Raw genomic sequence first — 26,403 nt, 5'->3', positions numbered from 1 at the left:
GCTCCCAAACTTGTGTCCTTGCATGATGCCACCTCTACACGCTCCCACACCAAACCCCCCCCCAACTATCCACTACCTAATCATGGCTATATTTGCCGCCCAGTAGTAGTTACAAAAGTTAGGCAGTGCCAACTCACCCTCCCCCCAGCTACGCTCCAGCAAAACTTTCTTCACTCGCAGGGTTTTACCCGCCCACACAAAGCCTGAAATCATCCTATTTAAAAAAAGTCCCTCGGGATAAAGATGGGGATGGCACTGAAAAACGAACAGAAATCTGGGGAGGACTGTCATTTTCACGCTCTGTACTCTCCCCAGCAGTGACAGCGGGTGCATGTCCCATCTCCTGAAGTCCTCCTTCATTTGCTCTACAAGCCGGGACATGTTTAACTTGTGCCATTCCCATGCCACCTGGATTCCCAGATAGCAAAAGCTCCTCCCCGCCAGCTGGCACAAAACTGACTTTGCCGGGCGGCGCATGCGCGGGAGCGTCAGCGGCCGCTCACGGCATCCCCGCGCTTGCGCAGTGGAGGGGGTCTCTTCCGCCTCCGCCATGGTGGAGACCATGGCGAAGGCGGAAGGAAAAGAGTGCCCCCACAGCACAGGCCCGCCCGCGGATCGGTGGGCCCCGATCACGGGCCAGGCCATTGTGGGGGCACCCCCCGGGGCCAGATCGCCCCGCGCCCCCCCAGGACCCCGGAGCCCGCCTGCGCCGCCATGTCCCGCCATCCCAAAGGTGGTTCAATCCACACCGGCTGGCGTGGGTTGACAGCAGCGGGACTTCGGCCCATCGCGGGCCGGAGAATCGTCGGGGTGGGGGCCGCCAACCGGCGTGGCGCGATTCCCGCCCCCGCCGAATATCTGGTGCGGGAGAATTCGGCAACCGGCAGGGGCGGGATTCACACCAGCCCTCGGCGATTCTCCGACCCGGCGGGGGGTCGGAGAATCCCGCCCCTGATCCTTTAAATCAGTCAAGAATGAAATTCCCTTTTAAATGTCATTGAAATGTTATTGGTCTCTACGGGGATCGTAGCATCATAAGGATGTTGATGATGGAGGATTTGACTGGTAATGCCATTCAATGTCAAGGGAGATGGTTCGACTCTCTATAGATGGAGGTAGATATTGTCTGAGTCTTGCTGTACACGGGTGCAGATTGCTTCATTAGCAGAGGAATCATAAATGGAAATGAACAATATGCAATCATTAACTCCACTTTTGACATTATGATGGAGAGAAGATCATTGATGAAGCAGCTGAAGACTAGTGGATCCGAGCCACTTCTTGAGAAATTATTGCAGTGAATTTGTGGAGCTGAGGTGATTAACCTCCAAAAATCACAACCATCTTCCTTTTTGCTCAGTAAGACTCCAACCAGTGGAGAGTTTCCCCTAGTGATTCCCGTTGACTTCTGTTTTATAAGAGCTAAGATTCCCGTTGACTTCTGTTTTATAAGAGCTTTTTGATGCTGTGGTAGTATCAGGTATTGCAGTACCCGAGAGGCTGTAGACCATTGGGTAAGCCTAGCTGCTTGCCATTGGATGTTGGTATGTGGCTCCGCCCTGACAGGCGGGGTATAAGAACAGATGCCGTCCCAGCAGCCCTCATTCTGTACCGAAGCTGCTGGGGAACAGATCTAGTCTATTAAAGCCTTCAGTTATGATGTAACCTCGTCTTCGAGTCTAATTGATCGTGCATCAGATGCTACACTTGGTCAAAAGCTGATTTAATGTCAAGGGCATTCACTCTCACCTCTGGAGTTCAGCTCTTTTGTCCATTGTAAGGATCCTCCTGTTTAAACCCTTTTGTCCCCTTTCTTTTATTCTTTTGCCATTACGATTTTTATCCATGGATCATTAATGGGCCTGTGATTTTAATGCAGACTTTGCCTTTAATTCAAGCAGGAGAGAGCAGTGATAACTCAGTTTGACTGACTTGGCTGGCAGCCAGTGAACTGGCTCAAAATGCTGGGATTTGCCAATCATCAGTGGTGATTGGTTCTGATTTCTTTGGAATGTTTCCCTGTAATAAGGCTGGGTTGTTTTCTAGTTTCGCTTTCGGCTCTGAAGCTGGAAGAAGAATTCCTGATTTTCTCTCTTTGATATGATGAAATCTCTCTTAAAAAACTTGGTGTAAGAACTCTTCTCTCTCCCCAGTAAGGCTGGATGTCATTTTATTGAAATCGCAAAGGATTGAGATCAAAACCTGGGCTGGAAGCTGGGTTTGATGCGAGACAAAGAGTCTTAAAAGAGAAGTGGACTCAAAGGTGGACTTTTGAGTTGAAGGCCCAGTTTAATAAAGGCTAAGTGTCTTTCCAGAAGTAATCCTACCGCCTGAATAAATGTTTCTTCAAGACATCCATCACCAACTGTACGCCAGTGGCTTTGATCACAAAAAGGGCAGCACGGTAGCATTGTGGATAGCACAATTGCTTCACAGCTCCAGGGTCCCAGGTTCCATTCCGGCTTGGGTCACTGTCTGTGCGGAGTCTGCACATCCTCCCCGTGTCTGCGTGGGTTTCCTCCGGGGGCTCCGGTTTCCTCCCACAATCCAAAGATGTGCAGGTTAGGTGGATTGGCCATGATAAATTGCCCTTAGTGTCCAAAATTGCCCTTAGTGTTGGGTGGGGTTACTGGGTTATGGGGATAGGGTGGAGGTGTGGACCTTGGGTAGAGTGCTCTTTCCAAGAGCCGGTGCAGACTTGACGGGCCGAATGGCCTCCTTCTGCACTGTAAATTCTATGATAATCTATGAAAACATGCAGGCAAACAATCCGACTGCAAAGAATTTAACATCGAAAGCAAGGACTCATCTTTTTTACCTTCATCCTTTTATTTGTAGCTCTTCCCACTCCACTGTGTTTGTTTTGTCTTTTGAGTGTGTGGGTAGAGGCTGGGGCAGTAAAAAGGGGTGTAAGTAGGATAGTTTGCCATTATCCCATTATAATTACTGCATATTTCTGTTATAAATAAACACTAATTGTGTTTCAGCTTACAAACCTGGTGATTGTAAATTATTGGGCAGTCAAGGACAACGATTTCAGGAATTTTCATACAAATTATTGATTAATTCACTTGTATTGGGGCTCCAGGGCCCGTGGGCTGGAATTGACAGCACACTAGACCAGGGTGTCATAACACCATGCTTAAACTAAGGCTATAATGGAGGTCTGGAACATAGGAATAGGGGTAGGCTATTCAGTCCATCAAACCTTCCCTGCCATTTAATATGATTGTGGCTGATTGGATATAATAATAATAATCATTATTGTCACAAGTAGGCTTACATTAACACTGCAATGAAATTACTGTGAAAAGCCCCCAGTCGCCACATTTCGGCGCCTGTTCGGGTACACAGAGGGAGAATTCAGAATGCCCAAATGACCTAATAATTCATCTTTCGGAACTTGTGGGAGGAAACCGGAGCACCCGGAGGAAACCCACGCAGACACGGGGAGAATGCGCAGACTCCGCACAGACAGTGACCCAAGCCGGGAATCGAACCTGGGATCCTGGCACTGTGAAGCGATAGTGCTAACCACAATGCTACCGTGCTGTCCATAATATTCTGATCTTTATTCTTCCTGCCAAAGTGGACAGTGTCACATTTTCCCACATTGTACTCCACCTGCAAAATTATTTCCCATTCGCTTAACATATTTATATCCCTATGTAGGGATTGTCCTTTTGTGTTTTTCTCATAACTTGTTTTCCCACCTAGTTTTGTATCATCAGCAAATTTGACCGTCGCTACTCCTGTACTCAAATCCTTTTGCAATAAAGGCTTACACTCCATTAGCCTTTCTAATAGTTTACTGTGTCTCCATGCGAGCCCTCCGTGACCTATGGGCAAGGGACCCAGGTCCCTTTGTACATCTGCACTTTCTAATTTCTTACCATTTAAGAAATACTCTGCACATCTGCTCCTTGTACCAAAAATGTTTTCACATTCTATTCAATCTGCCATGTTCTTGACCACTCACTAAGCCTCCCCAAATCCTCCTGTAGCCGTTTTACATCTTCCTCACAACACACACTCCCACCGAGCATTTATCTTCTACAAACTTGGAAATATTACATTTTGTCCCCACATCCAAATCATTGATATATATTCTGAACAAAGAGGCGCCAAGTACTGATCCCTGCGGTACTCCATTAGTCAGAGCCTGCCAATGCGAGAATAACCCATTTATTCCTACTCTGTTTTCTGCCCGTTAGCCATTCCTCAATTCAAGACAGCATGTTGCCTCATGTCCCATGAGATTTTATTTGTAAATTAACCTTCTGTGGAGGACTTAGCCTCTTGTAGGTCCTAGCATAAGAACTTAAGAACTGGGAGTGGGAATAGACCACCTGGCCCCTCGAGCCATTCAATAAGATCATGGCTGATCTTTTTGTGGACTCAGTTCCACTTACCCACCCACTCACCATAAATAACCCTTAATTCCTTTTCTGTTCAAAAATCTAGCTACTTTTGCCTTAAAACATTCAACGAGGCAGCCACAACTGCTTCACTGGGTAGAGAATTCCACAGATTCACAACCCTTTGGGTGAAGAAGTTCTTCCTCAACTCAGTCCTAAATCTGCTCCCCCTTATTTTGAGGCAATACCTCATAAGCAGAACCGAGGTGAATGTCAGGGAGTCGTTTTTTGATGACTAAGTGCTGCTTGATAGCTGTCTCAGTGGCATCTTCCATCACTTGACTGATGCTTTTAGAGCAGACTGATAGGCAGAAATTTGTCCTGCATTTTGTGCATAGCATATAAAGTTCGATAATTTTCTACGTATTTGGGTAGATGCCAGTGTTGTAGCTGTACAGAAGCAGCTTGCTAGGGGCATGGCTAGTTCCCGAACTAAGTCTTCATTACTTAATGCTGGGATATTGTCGAGGCAAAAGCCATTTCCCTGTCCAGTGCGCTTAACCATTTCTTGATATCACGTGAATCGAATTGGCTGAAGACTGGCATTTGAGACAGTGGAGAACTCGGGAGGAGGCAGAGATGGATCATCCATTTGGCACATCTCACTGAAGATAGTTGTGAAAGCTCCAGCCTTGTACTTTGCACTTACATGCTGGGCTTTGCTTGCATTAGTGGTGGCGATGTTCATGGGGGTCAAATCCTTAACCGCCACCATTCACAACTGGAACTGACTGAACTGCAGAACTTTGATATGATCCTTTGGTTGTAGGATTGGTTAGATAGTTCTATCTTTGACTCGTTCCATATGCATGTAGTGGGTTCAATTCCCGTACCGGCCTCCCCGAACAGGCACCTGAATGTGGCGACTAGGGGCTTTTCACAGTAACTTCATTTGAAGCCTACTTGTGACAATAAGCGATTATTATATTATCATGCATTGTAGCTTCACCCGGTTGCCACCTCATTTTTGGGTGTGCTGATGCTGCGCCTGGCATGCTTATCTACACCGCTCATTGGTGGCCTTGCTTGATGGCAATGGTGCAGTTAAGGATATATTGGGTCCTCAGCTTACAGACTGTGATTGAATACAATTCTGTTACTGATGGTGCCTCAAGGAGGCCTTACGTTTTGAGCTGGAAGACCAATTTTGAATCTATCCATTCAGCATGGTGTAGATGCCACACACATGATGGAAGGTGTCCTTAATGTGCAGATATAACTTTGTCACCACAAGGAATGATCAATTGCCACTCCAACCAACACTATTACATCTGCAACAGGTAGATTACTAAGGACAAAGTAAATAGGTTTCTCATTGGCATTGGTTCTCTCACTATTTGCTGCAACCTTAATTTGGCAGCTGTGGAGGAACATGGAGGAATACTGATTCATTAACTGTAGGGAAGCAGTTTGTGCTAATCAATAGACCATTTCCTTGTCCATGCTTTAGTTGGTACCATGAGAATTCATGGAGTCAGTGTTGCGGATGCCCAGGGACACGTTCTTCCCAATTATATACCATCACGTGACACCTCCAGAGGACCTGTCCTGTTAATGGGACAGGACATACACAGGGATGGTGATGCAGAGGTCTGGGAGGAGGACTGAAAAGTATAGTTCTGTGAGTATGACAATAACAGGCTGTGGAATTTGTAAAAATGTGTTTAGAGTATGGACCAGTTTATAAATTAACATTTCTTAACAGTCTTTGGACTAAATATTTGAATTCCATGGGCGGGATCCTTCGGTCGTCGATGCCGAAATCACCTTCGACGATTGGCCGAAGAATCAACGTTTCCGCCGAAATAGGGGACAGCGCCGCTTTCGCGATGCTCCGCCCCCGTGCCGTATCGATGGCCTCAGGACATTGCCTGAGGCTCTCTCCCCGATGCTCCGCCCCCAACCGACTGCCGTCGGTCGCGTGTGCTATCATTTGTCGGGAAGTTGGCATGGCAGCTGCGAACTGAGTCCAGGGCCGCCACAATCAGGGGAGGGCTGATCCGCAGGCAGGAGGGACTCTGCCAAAAGCTGGGAGCACTGTTGGGGGGTGGTCCGGGGGTCGCGAGCCAGCCAAGGGGGGGATTATTTTGCAGGCCGGGTCCGCGCACGTCCGGCACCATGTTGCACGGAGCGGCCGCTGCAGGCCGCCGCCATGCGCGTGCACGGCCATGGACCTGGCAATTCTCCGGGCCATATCGGCAGCTAGAGCCGGGTGCTCGACACTGCCTTCCTGCTAGCCCCCAGCCAAACGGAGGATCGGTGGCCATTTTGTGCCGAATTGTCGGTTGTAAAAGGCCACCGTCCCAACGCCGGCGTCAGGACATAGCCTGAGATACGGGGAATCCATCCCCATTTGTTTGAAAATGTCAAGTTTTAATTGCCAAGGAAATGCATATAACAAAAGTAAAATACTGCGGATATTGCAAATCTGAAGTAAAAACAGCATGTGTTGAAACAGCTCATCATGTCTGACACCACCTGTGCTGAGAGAAACAGAATTAGCATTTTGAATCCAACATGACATCTTCAGAATCGAAGAAGAGTCAGATTAGACTCGAGACGTCAATTCCACTTCTCTCTCCAAAGGTGCAGCCAGACCTGCTGAGTTTTTCCAGCATGTTCTGTTATTATACCTAGAAAAAGCATGTTGGAACAGAAGAAGGACATCATTCTATTTGGACGTTTTAGGATTTACTAGAAACTTAGAATGGCACAAGTTTTCAAACCTATTTTCTCAAGAGATACTTGAACATTTCTAAGTCTTTTTCAGCTAGAAAATTTCTATTTTTACTTTGTGTTTTACAGAAAAAAGTGACACTAAACAATTTTTTGGACACCTTGATGTCTGATCCTCCACCACAATGTCTTGTCTGGCTGCCACTCATGCATCGTCTAGCAAACGTTGAAAATGGTAAGTTATAAACAATTTAGGATCGCCGAAAAAGATTTAAAAAAAACTAACTGCTCATTTTAATCCCGTTTTCCAGCACCTGGTCTGTAGCTTTGTACAGTGCAGGTTACAGTGCTTCAGATGCAGATGCAAATGAATTGAGCGTTTCAGCCTCAACCACCAACTTAGGTAGTGAATTCCAAATCCCTACCACCCTCTGGGTGAAAAGGTTTTTCCTCATGTCCCCTCTGATCCGTCTGTCTTAAATCTATACACCCTGGTAATTGACTCCTCAGCTGGGGGAAACCAGTCTTTCCGATCTACCCTGTCTAGGCCCCTCATACTTTTGTACACCTCAATTAGGTCACCCCTTGGCCTTCGCTGTTCTAAAGAAAACAACCTTAGTCTCTCCAATCTCTCCTCATAGTTGCAATTTTCAAGCCCTGGCAGCATTCATGTAAATATCTTCTGCACTCCAGAGCAATTATGTCATTCCTGTAAAGTGGTGACCAGAACTCTACAAATCCCCAGCTGTGGCCTAAGCAATGTTTTATACAGTTCCAGCATTACTTCCCTGCTTTTGTATTCAATACCTCACTCAATAAAGGAAAGTATTCCATATGCTTTCTTGACTACCTTGTCCACCTGTCCTGCTATCGTCAAGGACCTGTTCACATGTACCCCAAGGTTTCTCACTTTCAAAACCCCTCTCAGTATCTTTCCTTTTATTGAGTATTCCCTTGCTTTGTTTCTCCTCCCCAGATACACAGCCTCATACTTTTCAGAATTGAATTCCATTTGCCACTTCTCTGCCCACTCGAACACACCATTTATATCATTCTGGAGTCGACAGCTATCCTTTTCATTATCAACTACACAGCCAGTTTTTGTCAGCTGAAAATTTCCCAATCAAGCCACCCACATTTATGTCTAAATCATTAATACACACAACGAACAGCAAGGGCCCCAACACTGAGTCCTGTGGAACACCACTGGAAACTTTTCCATTCTCAAAAACATCCATCAACCATTACCCTTTGTTTCCTGTCACTGAGCCAATTTTCAATCCAACCTGCCACCTTCCCCTGCATCCCATGAGATCTCACTTTTATGACCTGTCTGCCATGTGGGAATTTGTCAAATGCCTTACTGAAATCCATGTAGACAATATCCACAACACTACCCTCATCAATCCTCCTTGTTACTGCCTCAAAAAATCCTATTAAGGTAGTAAGACGTGATCTTCCCCGAACAAATCTATGCTGACCAACCCTGATCAATCTGTGCCTTTACTAAGTATCCTGTCTCTCAGAATTGTTTCCATTACTTTGCCCACCTCTGAAGTCAGACTGACCGGCCTACAGTTTTCTGGCCTATCCCTCTCACTTTTTTTTAATAGTGGTACAATATTTGCAGACCTCTAATCCTCTGGTACCTCACCTGTATCTAGTGAGGATTGGAAATATTCCTCAGAGTATCCGATATTTCCTCCCTGGATTCCATCAACATCCTGGAATACAATCCATCTGGCCCTGGTCACTATCCACCTTCAAAGATGCCAGCCCCTCCTGTACTTACTTCCTCTCTCACTATGCTTATTGTATCTAATATTTCACGTTCCTCCTATTTAACTAAAATGTCTGAATCATACCTCTCCTTAGTGAAGACAGAGGCAAAGTACTTATTGAGAACCCTGCCCATATATTCTCAATCAACACGCAAGTTACTATGTACATCTCTGATAGGCCCTACTTTTTTTCTTAGTTATTCTCTTGCTCTTAATTTATTGGTAAAACATCTTCACATTTTCGATGATTTTACCTGCCATTAATTTTTTCATATCCTCTCTTTGCTTCCCTAATTACCATTTTTATTTCACCATTATACTTTCTCTGCAGCTCTACTGCTTTCTAACAATATTAAGTCTTTTGTGACTGTCATACGTTTTCTTGTTCTGTTTTATCTTGGCTTGTATGCTTCTGGATAACTCGGAGCTCTGGATTTGGCCCATTATGAAACCTCAGAATTACAGTCCTGTGTCTATGGAAAGCCCAGTTTTGCAGCAGAGCATAAAATATATTCTGGCTCACAAGAAAATTCCCCATGGCACGTGCAAGTATCCCTGCACCTATGTTAAAAAAAAAATCTGGAAGTGGCAGGGTCAGCTGTCTGAATTTTTAAAAAATGTATTCTTTTATGGAATATGGGCATCATTGGCAAGGCCAGCATTTGTCGCGCATTCCTAATTGTCCTTGAGCTGATTGACCTGCTAGACCATTTCAGAGGGCATTTGAGAGTCAACCATATTGCTGTGGGTCTGGAGTCACATTATGACCAGACCAGGTAAGGATGGCAAATTTCCTTCCCTAAAGGACATTAGTGAACCCAGGTGGGTTATAACAATTGATGTTGGTGTCATGATTACCATGACTGAGATTAGCTTTCGATTCCAGATTTTATTATTGGAATTTAAATTGCACCAGCTGGTGTGGTGGGATTTGAACCCATGTCCCCAGAGAATTAGCATTGGTACTTGGATTACTAAACCAGTGACATTACCACTACGTCACTGTCTCTCCCATTCCTGTGTTCAGAGCATCACAATGTAAGTGATATCAAGATGACAAATGTCAAGATTTGCAGGGAATCACTTTCTCAGGACAATTTGAAGAGAATAAATATACTGTTTAATCAAACTGCATGTATACAAATATCCAGTATAAATGGAAAATAAAAGATGACTGAAAACTATTAACTGCACAAAGTAAAAATAGCTTAAGTGGTTTTGTGTTGTTCCATCTACACAGTCTTCCACCCTGTTGAGTGTTCCTATTGCCACAGTGAGAGCATGATGGGTTTTCGATATCGTTGCCAGCAGTGTCACAATTACCAGCTATGTCAGGACTGCTTTTGGAGAGGCCATGCAAGCGGTTCTCATAGCAACCAACACCAAATGAAAGAATACACATCATGGGTAAGAAGAACATGAATTTACTGGGTTTAAGAGAAAAAGATTTATCTATAATTACAGCATATCGATAAGCAATTTGCTTAATTTATAAACAATACATTGCTTCCCTGAATAGTATAAATTATAATTGTTTCATTCAATGTACTCCTTCTTTGAGTTGGCAAGGAGTGTGTTGGGAAAAATATTGGCTCGTTTCTTGTGGTAAGAATAACTGAGGCTGTTCGTGTTCATCATTGTAATTTTATAAAATGGACAGTAACTTCTCATGTCCCTGCACGTACAGTCAAATGTGGATATCAGCAAGTTGCTGTGTGATTTGCCCTGCTCCTGGACAAGTACAGGCACCCCACTGTAATATATTATGATTGTAGACCAGATCCCAACAGTGGCTAAAATACTGGATCAAAACCCCAATATTTTAGTTTATTTGAAAGACAATGATTCACTCCATGGAGTGATTGCATGAAGAAATAGGGCTTGGTTATTTTTAAAACAAAACTTTATTATAACTACAATATTAAACGTGTTAACTTCACACCCGAAAAGAACAGCTTACAATTTACACCTGAACACAATTATGCAATTTCCCATCACACAACAAGAAAAGAAACATACAGATCTCAATCTATCTTACTGTGGGACAATTGTGGACTCAGCGTCAGGCAGATCAGAAGGCAACTCCTCCCTCCAAAGGTTCTCCCACTCTAATGCTTTCAAAATGTTCTCCCACTCTAATGCTTTCAAAATGTCTCTCTGCCTTTCTTGGCTCCACCCAGCAATGGCCTCATCTCCCCAAGCTGAAAAACAACTTATTTCTGCAGACTGCAAAGCGATTAACTCCCCAGGGACTTCCTCAGGCAAACCACTGTGCATTAGCCCAGTCTGAAAACCACATTCCTTCGTCAATTTCACCAGCTGGCTGCTAAACCCACCCAGACCCTACACAATAGTATTATTTTAAAACAAGCATATTCTAACCCCAGGCTTTTAATCCTAAATTGCCCACTACATTTAGAACCCAATTTTCCTAACATCTTCCAATCGGCACAAATATCTGCATTTCAATACATGAAATTGCTGTACTTACTCATTAGTTACTCTTTAAACACGCCAGAAAAAGTTGAATGACAGTAAGTTGCCATGCAAAGCTATAGAAGGTTTTTGGGGAGCTTTAAGCATCGTGAATGACAAGCCCTGTGTCTGGATTGCTCCATCCAGCCCTGGGCAACCTGAAGATCACTCTTGGCACGGTGATCTCAGGCATCCCTCTGTTCAAGATCTTCATCCTTGACTGACCTGCTTAACTCAGAAGTGACCTTCTCAACCCAAACTGCTCTGCCTGACAGCTAATGAGCAGACCTAGCAGTTCAGTGAAAAATGAAGCCAGGAAGACTTTCCCTTTCCTCACATCTGCTCCCTCAGTCCTATGCTTTTGAAACTGCAGCTTTTTGAAGTGTCAGGGCCTTCCCAGAAAGCCCTCAACAATTGAAAAGGCTTGTAATCTCCTGAGATCCTTTGAAATGCTAAGCATTCATTCAATTTCACAGTGCAGCACCTTTAACTTGCCTTTGATTGACAGCTTAATGGTTTAAAGCAGCTGCCAGGACGTTTGTTTACTTCGCTTTCCTTCAGGCATGAATGCATCTGAAGTACTTTCCATTGATCCTAACTGCAATGTTTAGAAACATTCTTGTTATGATTAACAGCTGCTGACCACTTCAAGCAGCTAAGTGGTTTCACTTCCTCTCTCTTTTCTAACTTCAAGAAAGCACTTAGCATTGTTGAAGTAGTCAGCAGATGTCATTTACAACAGTAATGTTTCTAAACATTGTGACAGTATTGCCCTGGTGAGGGAAGGATGCCCTCCTTGATGAGGGGTTGGGGGTGCTCCCGATGTCAGCGGGGAGTCAACATTTGCGTTGTGGGGTGGAGAAGACTTGTTCCTGGATGTTGGGATCAAGGCACGCATTCAAAATTGTGGCCCGACCCCAGTAATCGACATGTTCGGCGCGATACATAGTTTTGCACAGTAAAGCATTGAAAATCCCATCCTTGCAAAGCTCTTATTGTTAGCAAGTCACAGTCCCGATTCTCCGTTGGTGGGAGCACTTAGAATCTGGAATGGAAGAATCCCAGCCAGTTATTTACCTTAACAGTAGAATGGATCATTTTTTAAATTAATTTACGGGATGTGGGCATTGCTGGTTAGGCCAGCATTTATTGTCCATCCCTAGTCGCTCCTCAGAAGATGATGGTGAGTTGCCTTCTTGAAGCGATGTAGTCCTTGAGGTGTAGGTGCACCCAGTGTGCTGTTAGGGAGGGAGTTCCAGGATGTTGCCCCAGAAAAGAAGGAATGGCGATATATTTACAAGTCAGGGTGGTGAGCGACTTGGAGGAGAACCTCCTGATGGTGGGGTTCTCAGGTATCTGTTGCTCATGTCCTTCTAGATGGTCGTGGTCGTGGGTTTGGAAGGTGCCATCTAAGGAACCTTGGTGAGTTACTGCAGTGCATCTTGTAGATGGTACACACGCCTGCCACTGTTCATCCGTAGTGGAGGGTTTGAATGATTGTGGAAGGAGGAGCAATCAAGCGGGCTGCTTTGTCCTGGATAGTGTCGAGCTTCATGAGTGTTGTTGATGCTGTACACATCCAGGTAAGTGGAGAGTATTCCATTACACTCCTGACTTATGCCTTGTGGTGTACAGGCTTTGGGGGATCAGGAGGTGAGTTACTTGGCGTAGGATTCCTTGCCTTTGACCTGTCCTGGTAGCCACAGTATTAATATGCCTAGTCCAGTTCAGCTTCTCATCAAAGGTAACCCCCAGGGTGTTGATTGTGGGGGATTCAGCGATGGTAATGCCATTGAATGTCAAGGGATGATGGTTAGATCCTCTCTTGTAGGAGATGGTCATTGCCTGGCATGTGTGCTGTGAATGTAACTTGTCACTTGTCAGCCGAAGCCTGGATATTGTCCAGGTCTTGCTGCATTTGGACATAGACTGCTTCATTATCTGAGGAGCCATGAATGGTGCTTAACATTGTTCTGCTATCCGCAAACATCCCGGGCGTCATTCTCCGACCCCCCAGAGGGTCGGAGAACGGCCGTTGGTCGCCGTGAATCCCGCCCCCGCCGGTTGCCGAAGTCTCCGAAGGGAGAAAAGTCGGCGGGGCGTTAATGTCGCCGCTGCCGTCGGAGAATGTCACGGGTCTGCGCAAGGCAGCCGATTTTCGGCCTGCCGATATTCTCCCTTCCGGATGGGCCGAAGTCCCGTCGTCGTGATGACCGTTCACGTCGACGTAAATTAAACCTCCTTTTCATTGGCGTGACCCTGTGCTCCAGGTTCACGCCGACCAGCGTGGAGGTGAGTGACGGCCTGGGGGGTTGGCTCTGGGCAGGCGATGGCGTGGCCGCAGTCTGAATGCGTGAGGAGAGGTGTGTCTAGGGTTGTGTGTGTGTGTGTGTATGCGGCGGGGGGGGGGGGGTGGTTAGAGTAGGCTGGGCACCGGGGGAGTGCCAGGAGCAGGAGGGGGTCCGTGCCGGGGTGGAGGTTGGGGGGGGTCCGTGCCGGGGAGGGGGATGGGGGGTCCGTGCCGGGGTGGAGGTTGGGGGGGGGGTCCGTGCCGGGGACGGGGATGGGGGGTCCGTGCCAGGGTGGAGGTTTGGGGGGTGGTCCGTGCCGGGGAGGGGGGTGGGGGGGTCCGTGCCGGGGAGGGGGATGGGGGGGGGTCCGTGCCGGGGAGTGGGATGGGGGGTCCGTGCCGGGGTGGAGGTTGGGGGGGGGTCCGTGCCGGGGTGGAGGTTGGGGGTGGGGGGTCCGTGCCGGGGAGGGGGATGGGGGGTCCGTCCGGGGTGGAGGTTGGGGGGGAGGTCCGTGCTGGGGTGGAGGTTGGGGGGTCCATGCCGGGGAGGGGGATGGGGGGTCCGTGCCGGGGTGAAGGTTGGGGGGGAGGTCCATGCCGGGGTGGAGGTTGGGGGTGGGGGGTCCGTGCCGGGGAGGGGGATGGGGGGTCCGTGCCGGGGTGGAGGTTGGGGGGGAGGTCCGTGCCGGGGTGGAGGTTGGGGGGGGGGGGGGTCCGTGCCGGGGAGGGGGATGGGGGGTCCATGCCAGGGTGGAGGTTCGGGGGGGGGGTCCGTGCCGGGGAGGGGGATGGGTGGGGGTCCGTGCCGGGGAGGGGGATGGGGGTGGTCCGTGCCGGGGAGGGGGCTGGGGGGTCCGTGCCGGGGTGGAGGTTGGGGGGGTCCGTGCCGGGGTGGGGGGCCCGTGCCGGGGAGGGGGATGGGGGGTCCGTGCCGGGGTGGAGGTTGGGGGGGGTCCGTGCCGGGGTGGAGGTTGGGGGGGGGTTCCGTGCTGGGGAGGGGGATGGGGGGTCCGTGCCGGGGTGGAGGTTGGGGGTGGGGGTCCGTGCCGGGGAGGGGGATGGGGTGTCCGTGCCGGGGTGGAGGTGGGGGGGGGGTCCATGCTGGGGTGGAGGTCGGGGGGGGTCCGTGCCGGGGAGGGGTATGGCGGGTCCGTGCCGGGGTGGAGGTTGGGGGGGTGGTCCGTGCCGGGGAGGGGGATGGGGGGTCCGTGCTGGGGTGGACGTTGGGGGGGGGGTCCGTGCCGGGGTGGAGGTGGGGGGTGGTCCGTGCCGGGGAGGGGGATGGGGGGTCCGTGCCGGGGTGGTGGTTGGGGGGGGGGTCCGTGCCGGGGTGGAGGTTGGGGGGGTCCGTGCCGGGGTGGAGGTTGGGGGTGGGGGGTCCATGCCGGGGAGGGGGATGGGAGGTCCGTGCCGGGGTGGAGGTTGGGGGGGAGGTCCATGCCGGGGTGGAGGTTGGGGGTGGGGGGTCCGTGCCGGGGAGGGGGATGGGGGGTCCGTGCCGGGGTGGAGGTTGGGGGGGAGGTCCGTGCCGGGGTGGAGGTTGGGGGGGGGGGGTCCGTGCCGGGGAGGGGTATGGGGGGTCCATGCCAGGGTGGAGGTTGGGGGGGGTCCGTGCCGGGGAGGGGGATGGGGGGGGGGTCCGTGCCGGGGAGGGGGATGGGGGTGGTCCGTGCCGGGGAGGGGGCTGGGGGGTCCGTGCCGGGGTGGAGGTTGGGGGGGGTCCGTGCCGGGGTGGAGGTTGGGGGGGGTCCGTGCCGGGGTGGAGGTTGGGGGGGGGTTCCGTGCCGGGGAGGGGGATGGGGTGTCCGTGCCGGGGTGGAGGTGGGGGGGGGTCCATGCTGGGGTGGAGGTCGGGGGGGGGTCCGTGCCGGGGAGGGGGATGGGGGCTCCGTGCCGGGGTGGAGGTTGGGGGGGTGGTCCGTGCCGGGGAGGGGGATGGGGGTCCGTGCCGGGGTGGAGGTTGGGGGGTGTCCGTGCCGGGGTGGAGGTGGGGGGGGGGTCCATGCTGGGGTGGAGGTCGGGGGGGGTCCGTGCCGGGGAGGGGTATGGCGGGTCCGTGCCGGGGTGGAGGTTGGGGGGGTGGTCCGTGCCGGGGAGGGGGATGGGGGGTCCGTGCTGGGGTGGACGTTGGGGGGGGGGTCCGTGCCGGGGTGGAGGTGGGGGGTGGTCCGTGCCGGGGAGGGGGATGGGGGGTCCGTGCCGGGGTGGTGGTTGGGGGGGGGGTCCGTGCCGGGGTGGAGGTTGGGGGGGTCCGTGCCGGGGTGGAGGTTGGGGGTGGGGGGTCCATGCCGGGGAGGGGGATGGGAGGTCCGTGCCGGGGTGGAGGTTGGGGGGGAGGTCCATGCCGGGGTGGAGGTTGGGTGTGGGGGGTCCGTGCCGGGGAGGGGGATGGGGGGTCCGTGCCGGGGTGGAGGTTGGGGGGGAGGTCCGTGCCGGGGTGGAGGTTGGGGGGGGGGGGTCCGTGCCGGGGAGGGGTATGGGGGGTCCATGCCAGGGTGGAGGTTGGGGGGGGTCCGTGCCGGGGAGGGGGATGGGGGGGGGGTCCGTGCCGGGGAGGGGGATGGGGGTGGTCCGTGCCGGGGAGGGGGCTGGGGGGTCCGTGCCGGGGTGGAGGTTGGGGGGGGTCCGTGCCGGGGTGGAGGTTGGGGGGGGTCCGTGCCGGGGTGGAGGTTGGGGGGGGGTTCCGTGCCGGGGAGGGGGATGGGGTGTCCGTGCCGGGGTGGAGGTGGGGGGGGGTCCATGCTGGGGTGGAGGTCGGGGGGGGGTCCGTGCCGGGGAGGGGGATGGGGGCTCCGTGCCGGGGTGGAGGTTGGGGGGGTGGTCCGTGCCGGGGAGGGGGATGGGGGTCCGTGCCGGGGTGGAGGTTGGGGGGTGTCCGTGCCGGGGTGGAGGTTGGGGGGGGGTCCGTGCTGGGGTGGAGGTTGGGGGGGGGGTCCGTGCCGGGGTGGAGGTTGGGGGGGGGTTCCGTGTCGGGGAGGGGGATGGGGTGTCCGTGCCGGGGTGGAGGTGGGGGGGGGTCCATGCTGGGGTGGAGGTCGGGGGGGGTCCGTGCCGGGGAGGGGGATGGGGGGTCCGTGCCGGGGTGGAGGTTGGGGGGGTGGTCCGTGCCGGGGAGGGGGATGGGGGGTCCGTGCCGGGGTGGAGGTTGGGGGGTGTCCGTGCCGGGGTGGAGGTTGGGGGGGGGTCCGTGCTGGGGTGGAGGTTGGGGGGGGGGTCCGTGCCGGGGTGGAGGTTGGGGGGGGTGGGTCCGTGCCGGGGAGGGGGATGAGGGGTCCGTGCCGGGGTGGAGGTTGGGGGGGGTCCGTGCCGGGGAGGGGGATGAAGGGGAAGGGGGGGTCCGTGCCGGGGAGGGGGATGGGGGGGGTCCGTGCCGGGGAGGGGGATGGGAGGTCCGTGCCGGGGTGGAGGTTGGGGGGGGGGGGTCCGTGCCGGGGAGGGGGATGGGGGGTCCATGCCAGGGTGGAGGTTCGGGGGGGGGGGTCCGTGCCGGGGAGGGGGATGGGTGGGGGTCCGTGCCGGGGAGGGGGATGGGGGTGGTCCGTGCCGGGGAGGGGGCTGGGGGGTCCGTGCCGGGGTGGAGGTTGGGGGGGTCCGTGCCGGGGTGGGGGGCCCGTGCCGGGGAGGGGGATGGGGGGTCCGTGCCGGGGTGGAGGTTGGGGGGGGTCCGTGCCGGGGTGGAGGTTGGGGGGGGGTTCCGTGCTGGGGAGGGGGATGGGGGGTCCGCGCCGGGGTGGAGGTTGGGGGTGGGGGTCCGTGCCGGGGAGGGGGATGGGGTGTCCGTGCCGGGGTGGAGGTGGGGGGGGGGGGTCCGTGCCGGGGTGGAGGTGGGGGGTGGTCCGTGCCGGGGAGGGGGATGGGGGGTCCGTGCCGGGGTGGTGGTTGGGGGGGGGGTCCGTGCCGGGGTGGAGGTTGGGGGGGTCCGTGCCGGGGTGGAGGTTGGGGGTGGGGGGTCCATGCCGGGGAGGGGGATGGGGGTGGGGGTCCGTGCCGGGGAGGGGGATGGGGTGTCCGTGCCGGGGTGGAGGTGGGGGGGGGGTCCGTGCCGGGGTGGAGGTGGGGGGTGGTCCGTGCCGGGGAGGGGGATGGGGGGTCCGTGCCGGGGTGGTGGTTGGGGGGGGGGTCCGTGCCGGGGTGGAGGTTGGGGGGGTGGTCCGTGCCGGGGAGGGGGATGGGGGGTCCGTGCCGGGGTGGAGGTTGGGGGGTGTCCGTGCCGGGGTGGAGGTTGGGGGGGGGTCCGTGCTGGGGTGGAGGTTGGGGGGGGGGTCCGTGCCGGGGTGGAGGTTGGGGGGGGTGGGTCCGTGCCGGGGAGGGGGATGAGGGGTCCGTGCCGGGGTGGAGGTTGGGGGGGGTCCGTGCCGGGGAGGGGGATGAAGGGGAAGGGGGGGTCCGTGCCGGGGAGGGGGATGGGGGGGGGTCCGTGCCGGGGAGGGGGATGGGGGGTCCGTGCCGGTGTGGAGTTTGGGGGGGGTCCGTGCCGGGGTGGAGGTTGGGGGTGGGGGGTCCGTGCCGGGGAGGGGGATGGGGGGTCCGTGCCGGGGTGGAGGTTGGGGGGGGTTTCTGTGCCGGGGTGGAGGTTGGGGGGGTGGTCCGTGCCGGGGAGGGGGATGGGGGGTCCGTGCCGGGGTGGAGTTGGGGGGTGTCCGTGCCGGGGTGGAGGTTGGGGGGGGGTCCGTGCTGGGGTGGAGGTTGGGGGGGGGGTCCGTGCCGGGGTGGAGGTTGGGGGGGGTGGGTCCGTGCCGGGGAGGGGGATGAGGGGTCCGTGCCGGGGTGGAGGTTGGGGGGGGGTCCGTGCTGGGGAGGGGGATGAAGGGGAAGGGGGGGACCGTGCCGGGGAGGGGGATGGGGGGGGGTCCGTGCCGGGGAGGGGGAGGGGGGGGTCCGTGCCGGGGATGGGGATGGGGGGGGGTCCGTGCCGGGGAAGGGGATGGTGGGGTCCGTGCCGGGGAGGGGAATGGGGGAGGTCCGTGCCGGGGAGAGGGATGGGGGGGGGTCCGTGCCAGGGAGGAGGATGGGGGGGTCCGTGCCGGGGAGGGGGATGGGGGGTCCGTCCCGGAGTGGAGGTGGGGGGGGTCCGTGCCGGGGAGGGGGATGGGGGGTCCGTGCCGGTGTGGAGGTTGGGGGGGGTCCGTGCCGGGGTGGAGGTTGGGGGTGGGGGGTCCGTGCCGGGGAGGGGGATGGGGGGTCCGTGCCGGGGTGGAGGTTGGGGGGGGTTTCTGTGCCGGGGTGGAGGTTGGGGGGGTCCATGCTGGGGAGGGGGATGGGGGGTCCGTGCCTGGGTGGGGGTTGCGGGGGGGGTCCGTGCTGGGGTGGAGGTTGGGGGGGGTGTGGTCCGTGCCGGGGAGGGGGATGGGGGGTCCGTGCCGGGGAGGAGGTTGGGGGGGGTCCGTGCTGGGGTGGAGGTTGGGGGGGGTCCGTGCCGGGGTGGAGGCTGGGGGGGGGGGTCCGTGCCGGGGAGAGGGATGGGGGGTCCGTGCCGGGGTGGAGGTTGGGGGGGGGTCCGTGCCGGGGTGGAGGTGGGAGGTGGTCCGTGCCGGGGAGGTGGATGGGGGGTCCGTGCCGGGGTGGAGGTTGGGGGGGGGTCCGTGCCGGGGTGGAGGTTGGGGGGGGGGTCCGTGCCGGGGAGTGGTATGGCGGGTCCGTGCCGGGGTGGAGGTTGGGGGGGGGTCCGTGCCGGGGAGGGGGATGGGGGGGGGTCCGTGCCGGGGAGGGGGCTGGGGGTGGTCCGTGCCGGGAAGGGGATGGGGGGGGTCCGTGCCGGGGAGGGGGATGGGGTTCCGTGCCGGTGTGGAGGTTGGGGGGGGGGTCCGTGCCGGGGTGGAGGTTGGGGGTGGGGGATCCGTGCCGGGGAGGGGGATGGGGGGTCCGTGCCGGGGAGGAGGTTGGGGGGTGTCCGTGCTGGGGTGGAGGTTGGGGGGGGGGTCCGTGCCGGGGAGGGGGATGGGGGGTCCGTGCCGGGGAGGAGGTTTGGGGGGGGTCCGTGCTGGGGTGGAGGTTGGGGGGGGTCCGTGCCGGGGTGGTAGTTGGGGGGGGGGGGGTCCGTGCCGGGGAGGGGGTGGGGGGGGGTCCATGCTGGGGTGGAGGTCGGGGGGGGGGTCCGTGCCGGGGAGGGGGATGGGGGGTCCGTGCCGGGGTGGAGGTTTGGGGGGTGGTCCGTGCCGGGGAGGGGGATGGGGGGTCCGTGCCGGGGTGGAGGTTGGGGGGTGTCCGTGCCGGGGTGGAGGTTGGGGGGGGGGTCCGTGCTGGGGTGGAGGTTGGGGGGGGGGGTCCGTGCCGGGGTGGAGGTTGGGGGGGGTGGGTCCGTGCCGGGGAGGGGGATGGGGGGTCCGTGCCGGGGTGGAGGTTGGGGGGGGTCCGTGCCGGGGTGGAGGTTGGGGGGGGGTTCCGTGCCGGGGAGGGGGATGAGGGGTCCGTGCCGGGGTGGAGGTTGGGGGGGGTTCGTGCCGGGGAGGGGGATGAAGGGGAAGGGGGGGTCCGTGCCGGGGAGGGGGATGGGGGGGGGTCCGTGCCGGGGAGGGGGAGGGGGGGGTCCGTGCCGGGGAGAGGGATGGGGGGGGTCCGTGCCAGGGAGGAGGATGGGGGGGGTCCGTGCCGGGGAGGGGGATGGGGGGTCCGTCCCGGAGTGGAGGTGGGGGGGGGGTCCGTGCCGGGGAGGGGGATGGGGGGTCCGTGCCGGTGTGGAGGTTGGGGGGGGTCCGTGCCGGGGTGGAGGTTGGGGGTGGGGGGTCCGTGCCGGGAGTGGGATGGGGGGTCCGTGCCGGGGTGGAGGTTGGGGGGGGTTTCTGTGCCGGGGTGGAGGTTGGGGGGGTCCATGCCGGGGTGGGGGATGGGGGGTCCGTGCCTGGGTGGGGGTTGCGGGGGGGGTCTGTGCTGGGGTGGAGGTTGGGGGGGGTGTGGTCCGTGCCGGGGAGGGGGATGGGGGGTCCGTGCCGGGGAGGAGGTTGGGGGGGGTCCGTGCTGGGGTGGAGGTTGGGGGGGTCCGTGCCGGGGTGGAGGTTGGGGGGGGGTCCGTGCTGGGGAGAGGGATGGGGGGTCCGTGCCGGGGTGGAGGTTGGGGGGGGGGTCCGTGCCGGGGTGGAGGTGGGAGGTGGTCCGTGCCGGGGAGGTGGATGGGGGGTCCGTGCCGGGGTGGAGGTTGGGGGGGGTCCGTGCCGGGGTGGAGGTTGGGGGGGGGGGTCCGTGCCGGGGAGTGGTATGGCGGGTCCGTGCCCGGGTGGAGGTTGGGGGGGGGGTCCGTGCCGGGGAGGGGGATGGGGGGGGTCCATGCCGGGGAGGGGGCTGGGGGTGGTCCGTGCCGGGGAGGGGGATGGGGGGGGGTCCGTGCCGGGAAGGGGATGGGGGGGGGTCCGTGCCGGGGAGGGGGATGGGGTTCCGTGCCGGTGTGGAGGTTGGGGGGGGTCCGTGCCGGGGTGGAGGTTGGGGGTGGGGGATCCGTGCCGGGGAGGGGGATGGGGGGTCCGTGCCGGGGAGGAGGTTGGGGGGGGGTCCGTGCTGGGGTGGAGGTTGGGGGGGGGTCCATGCCGGGGAGGGGGATGGGGGGTCCGTGCCGGGGAGGAGGTTGGGGGGGGTCCGTGCCGGGGTGGAGGTGGAGGGTGGTCCGTGCCGGGGAGGGGGATGGGGGGTCCGTGCCGGTGTGGAGGTTGCGGGGGGGGTCCGTGCCGGGGAGGGGGATGGGGGGGGCCCGTGCCGGGGACGGGGATGGGCGGGGGGTCCGTGCCGGGGAGGGGGATGGGGGGGTCCGTGCCGGGGAGGGGGATGGGGGGGGGGTCCGTGCCGGGGAGGGGGGTGGGGGGGGGGTCCGTGCCGGGGAGGGGGATGGGGGGGGGGGTGTCCGTGCCGGGGAGGGGGATGGGGGGGGGTCCGTGCCGGGGAGGGGGTTGGGAGGGGTCCGTGCCGGGGTGGAGGTTGGGGGGGGGTCCGTGCCGGGGAGGGGGATGGGGGGGGGGGGGGGGTCCGTGCCGGGGAGGGGGATGGGGGGGTCCGTGCCGGGGTGGAGGTTGGGGGGGGTCCGTGCCGGGGAGGGGGATGGGGGGGGTCCGTGCCGGGGAGGTGGATGGGGGGGGTCCGTGCCGGGGAGGGGGATGCGAGGGCAAGTGTGTTGGTCCACCTGGCCAGGTGCCAGCCTCCAACAGTTGGACCCATGCGGTCAATGCCACCTGGCTGGGGGGAGGAGGGGATATGGGCAATGATGTCATGTCGTTGTTCCCCTCCCCCCCACCAGGCCGTCATGTTTTCCGATCATCCAGCGATGTTGGCCGCCGTGGCGGCAGCTGCTCATGTCTATGTTGCCCTGGATGAGGAGGAGGAGGAGGAGGAGCGTGCCAGAGAGGCGGCGCAGGCTGCCGCAGAGGGACAGGCGGCAGCCGCCCAGGCTGGAGGGACACCTGACCGACAGGACGAGGAGGGGCAGGAGGACGTCGCGGCCCCACGGCAACGGAGGCACCCGAGGGCGCCCCGTGTGTACCGGCCCCGGCAGTCATACCAGGACCTAACGGACCGGGAATGCAGGAGGAGACTCCGGATGAGGCGGGAAACCGTGGCACACATCTGCCACCTGCTGGCACACCTGTCACCGCGTGGCACTGGCGGGGGACACCCTCTCCCCGTGTCCGTCAAGGTTACGGTGGCCCTGAACTTTTATGCAACGGGGTCATTCCAGGCACCGAGTGGGGACCTGTCCGGCATATCGCAGACATCGGTGCATCGGTGCATCCGGGCAGTGACAGATGCCCTATATGCCATGGCGCACCGCTACATCCGCTTCCCCGTGGACCGGGCCAGCCAAGGTGCCCGGGCCGTGGGCTTCTCTGCCGTGGCCGGGTTCCCCATGGTCCAGGGCGCGATCGATGGGATGCACGTCGCCGTGCGGCCACCTGCAGATAACAGGGCCGTGTTCACCAATAGGAAGGGGACCTATTCGATGAACATATAGGTGGTCTGCGACCACCGCATGATGATCCTGCACGTCTGCGCCCGTTACCCAGGCAGTGTACACGACTCATACGTGTTGTCGCGGTCATCCATCCCCGGCATGTACGAGGGACGTCATCCCCGGCTGAGGGGCTGGTTGCTGGGCGACAGGGGCTACCCATTGCGATCGTGGCTGATGACGCCTATACGGAGGCCACGCAATGAGGCAGAGAACCGCTACAATGATGCCCATGTGGCGACAAGGGGAGTGATAGGTGCTTTGGCGTGCTGAAGATGCGTTTCAGGTGCCTGGACCTCTCTGGGGGCGCCCTCCAGTATCGGTCAGATAGGGTCGGCCGCATCATTGTGGTGTGCTGCGTCCTGCACAACATAGCCCAGCAGAGGGGCGATGTGCCGCAGGCAGAGGAGGGCGGAGTGGAGGAGCAGCAGGAAGAGGCGCAGTCCTCCCCAGATGAGAGGGATGGGGGTAATGGTCAGGGCAGACGGGGTAGACACAGGCGGGTGGCTGTCCACCGTTACCGGCTGGCCCAGCGGGCACGGGACAGACTGATAGACGCCCGCTTCACTGACTAGATGGGCGTGGGAATCGGGTAGTATGGCCACAGACCGCACACCATGGCAACAGCCGACCACCCACACCCCCCACCCATCCACCCACCCAGCACCCTCACCCCCCTCCCCAACCCCACCCACCCCACCCGCATGCACACCAACCCCCCCCCCCCATTGCCGATCCACCTGCGGCACAACGGGCCGGGCTCACACAGTTGCGGGTGGACGCGTGTCTATTGCAGGCCATGGAGGATGATGACAACCCGCCCTGCGGTGAGCTCCTGGCTCTACATCGTTGGACTATATCTGACCCATGGCCACAGTACCACCATCCACCCGGACCATCCCTGCATGCGGCTGTGACACTGCAGCGCACGGTCCCGTCCTCTGCCCGGGGGATGTTGATGGCGGCCCAGGGGGAAGGGGGCAGACTCACCTGGGGCTGAGGTAAGACCACCCCTCACACACACACTTGCGCTCAACCTACATGACACCCCCGCACGCTTTGGACAGAGCACAAAGGCAGCTTCTGTAGGTGTAACATTGGCTTTAATAACCAAACGAGTTCATGCACGTGCCCTAGCCCCTAAAACTCATCTGTGCCCTTCACCCGTGCCAACTTACTCAGTGCCTAATTGTTTGGCCTTACGGGCCCTTTGACTACGTCTACGTGGTTCCCCAGACGGTACAGCAGAACTGGAGGTGGACTCCTGTGATTCCTGCCCTCTGACACTGGATCCCTTTGGCGGCCGTTTCCTGGGGCGTCCTGGCCTAGATGGGCCAGGCTGCGGCCCGGGCGACTGGGATGGCGAGCTGCCAGACTGTCCTGCCCGTTGCCCACCCGATGCACCTGGGACGGAAGGGGGGAGTCCGAGGTGTCGCGGTGTACCGGGACCTCCCCTACAGGGGGAGCCGGGACGGACCACACCACCTCCTCCTCCCTCGGGGTGCCCGATGGCCCCCAGGCCTCTACATGGGTGGGGGATGCGAACGGGCTGGCCATCCGACGCCCCCCCCGACATCTGGCGCTGCCAGTCCTGGAGGCCCGTGCTGGTATCGACAGGGGTCTGCAGGTTTGCAGCCATGGAGCCCAGGGGGTTGGCGACGCCGGCTCGCACATGGCCACTGGCGCCGATGCCCTCAGTGATGGCCTGCAGAGACTGGGCCATGGCCTGCTGAGACTGGGCCATGGCCTGCTGAGACTGGGCCATGGCCTGCAGAGACTGGGCTATGGCGTTGAGCGCCTCTGCCATCTGGCGCTGGCACTGGCTCATGGCCTCCTGTGAGAGGGCAGCCATTTCCTGGGCCACAGACGCCGCCTGCACGGAAAGCCCCAGGCCTCGCAAACCGTTCCCCATGTCTGACACCGTCCCACCCATTGCCTCCACCGCGGACGCCACCCGTGCGATGTCAGCTTGGGTGGCACGCATGACCGGCACCACTCCCAGCTCCTGGACACGGGTGGACTCCTCCACCTGCGACTGCAGCCGCCGCAAGCCGCCCGTCACCCTCTTCGCTCGTCTCCGGGTCGGTGGTTGCATCGGATCTATGTGTGGGTGTGGTAACTCCAGGAACCCGGGATCCATCTGGGCGGCAGATGTTCGCTTGGGCTGGGCTGCCCTCCGACCGCCCGGCCCCTCTGCTGCTCCTACCTCCACCTGCTGTACCGGGACGGCTGTGTTGTGCGCACCAGTGAGTGTACCAGACGCCTCATCACTAAAGTGCCCAACCGAGGTGAGTGTTTCTGCGATGGTGGAGGGTGTTGGTGACAGCAGTGGCGTTGTGTCGTGCTCTTCGTCCCACTCTGAGTCCATGGCACTTTGGGGTGGGGGTTCGTCTCCACCCATCCAAAAAGACGAGGTGTTGGGTGTCTTAAAAAATATTAAGGTAGATAAGTCCCCAGGGCCTGATGGGATCTACCCCAGAATACTGAAGGAGGCTGGAGAGGAAATTGCTGAGGCCTTGACAGAAATCTTTGGATCCTCGCTGTCTTCAGGGGATGTCCCGGAGGACTGGAGAATAGCCAATGTTGTTCCTCTGTTTAAGAAGGGTAGCAAGGATAATCCCGGGAACTACAGGCCGGTGAGCCTTACTTCAATGGTAGGGAAATTACTGGAGAGAATTCTTCGACACAGGATCTACTCCCATTTGGAAGCAAATGGACGTATTAGTGAGAGGCAGCACGGTTTTGTGAAGGGGAGGTCGTGTCTCACTAACTTGATAGAGTTTTTCGAGGAGGTCACTAAGATGATTGATGCAGGTAGGGCAGTGGGTGTTGTCTATATGGACTTCAGTAAGGCCTTTGACAAGGTCCCTCATGGTAGACTAGTACAAAAGGTGAAGTCACACGGGATCAGGGGTGAGCTGGCAAGGTGGATACAGAACTGGCTAGGCCATAGAAGGCAGAGAGTAGCAATGGAGGGATGCTTTTCTCATTGGAGGGCTGTGACCAGTGGTGTTCCACAGGGATCAGTGCTGGGACCTTTGCTCTTTGTAGTATATATAAATGATTTGGAGGAAAATGTAACTGGTCTGATTAGTAAGTTTGCAGACGACACAAAGGTTGGTGGAATTGCGGATAGCGATGAGGACTGTCGGAGGATACAGCAGGATTTAGATTGTTTGGAGACTTGGGCGGAGAGATGGCAGATGGAGTTTAATCCGGACAAATGTGAGGTAATGCATTTTGGAAGGTCTAATGCAGGTAGGGAATATACAGTGAATGGTAGAACCCTCAAGAGTATTGAAAGTCAAAGAGATCTAGGAGTACAGGTCCACAGGTCATTGAAAGGGGCAACACAGGTGGAGAAGGTAGTCAAGAAGGCATACGGCATGCTTGCCTTCATTGGTCGGGGCATTGAGTATAAGAATTGGCAAGTCATGTTGCAGCTGTATAGAACCTTGGTTAGGCCACACTTGGAGTATAGTGTTCAATTCTGGTCGCCACACTACCAGAAGGATGTGGTGGCTTTAGAGAGGGTGCAGAAGAGATTTACCAGAATGTTGCCTGGTATGGAGGGCATTAGCTATGAGGAGCGGTTGAATAAACTCGGTTTGTTCTCACTGGAATGAAGGAGGTTGAGGGGAGACCTGATAGAGGTATACAAAATTATGAGGGGCATAGACAGAGTGGATAGTCAGAGGCTTTTCCCCAGGGTAGAGGGGTCAATTACTAGGGGGCATAGGTTTAAGGTGAGAGGGGCAAGGTTTAGAGTAGATGTACGAGGCAAGTTTTTTACGCAGAGGGTAGTGGGTGCCTGGAACTCGCTACCGGAGGAGGTGG

The 26,403-nt window shown here is 57.8% G+C and overlaps 1 protein-coding gene across 21 annotated transcripts in view; it reads left to right on the top strand.

Moving 5' to 3' along the window:
• dtna (dystrobrevin, alpha) overlaps positions 1-26,403 on the top strand; it is a 513,111-nt gene that overhangs the window by 336,212 nt on the left and 150,496 nt on the right. For all 21 annotated transcript variants that reach the window (XM_072467819.1, XM_072467814.1, XM_072467818.1 and 18 more), the window contains 2 exons: positions 7,224-7,329; positions 10,116-10,282. In XM_072467819.1, coding sequence (XP_072323920.1) covers positions 7,224-7,329; positions 10,116-10,282 — 273 coding nt within the window. The remainder of the gene's footprint in view (positions 1-7,223; positions 7,330-10,115; positions 10,283-26,403) is intronic.

The sequence above is a fragment of the Scyliorhinus torazame genome, chromosome 11 (assembly GCF_047496885.1).
Source record: "Scyliorhinus torazame isolate Kashiwa2021f chromosome 11, sScyTor2.1, whole genome shotgun sequence".
Taxonomy (NCBI): Eukaryota; Metazoa; Chordata; class Chondrichthyes; order Carcharhiniformes; family Scyliorhinidae; genus Scyliorhinus; species Scyliorhinus torazame.
Note: the sequence above shows the minus strand (reverse complement) of the source record. Positions and strands in the feature narration are given on the sequence as shown.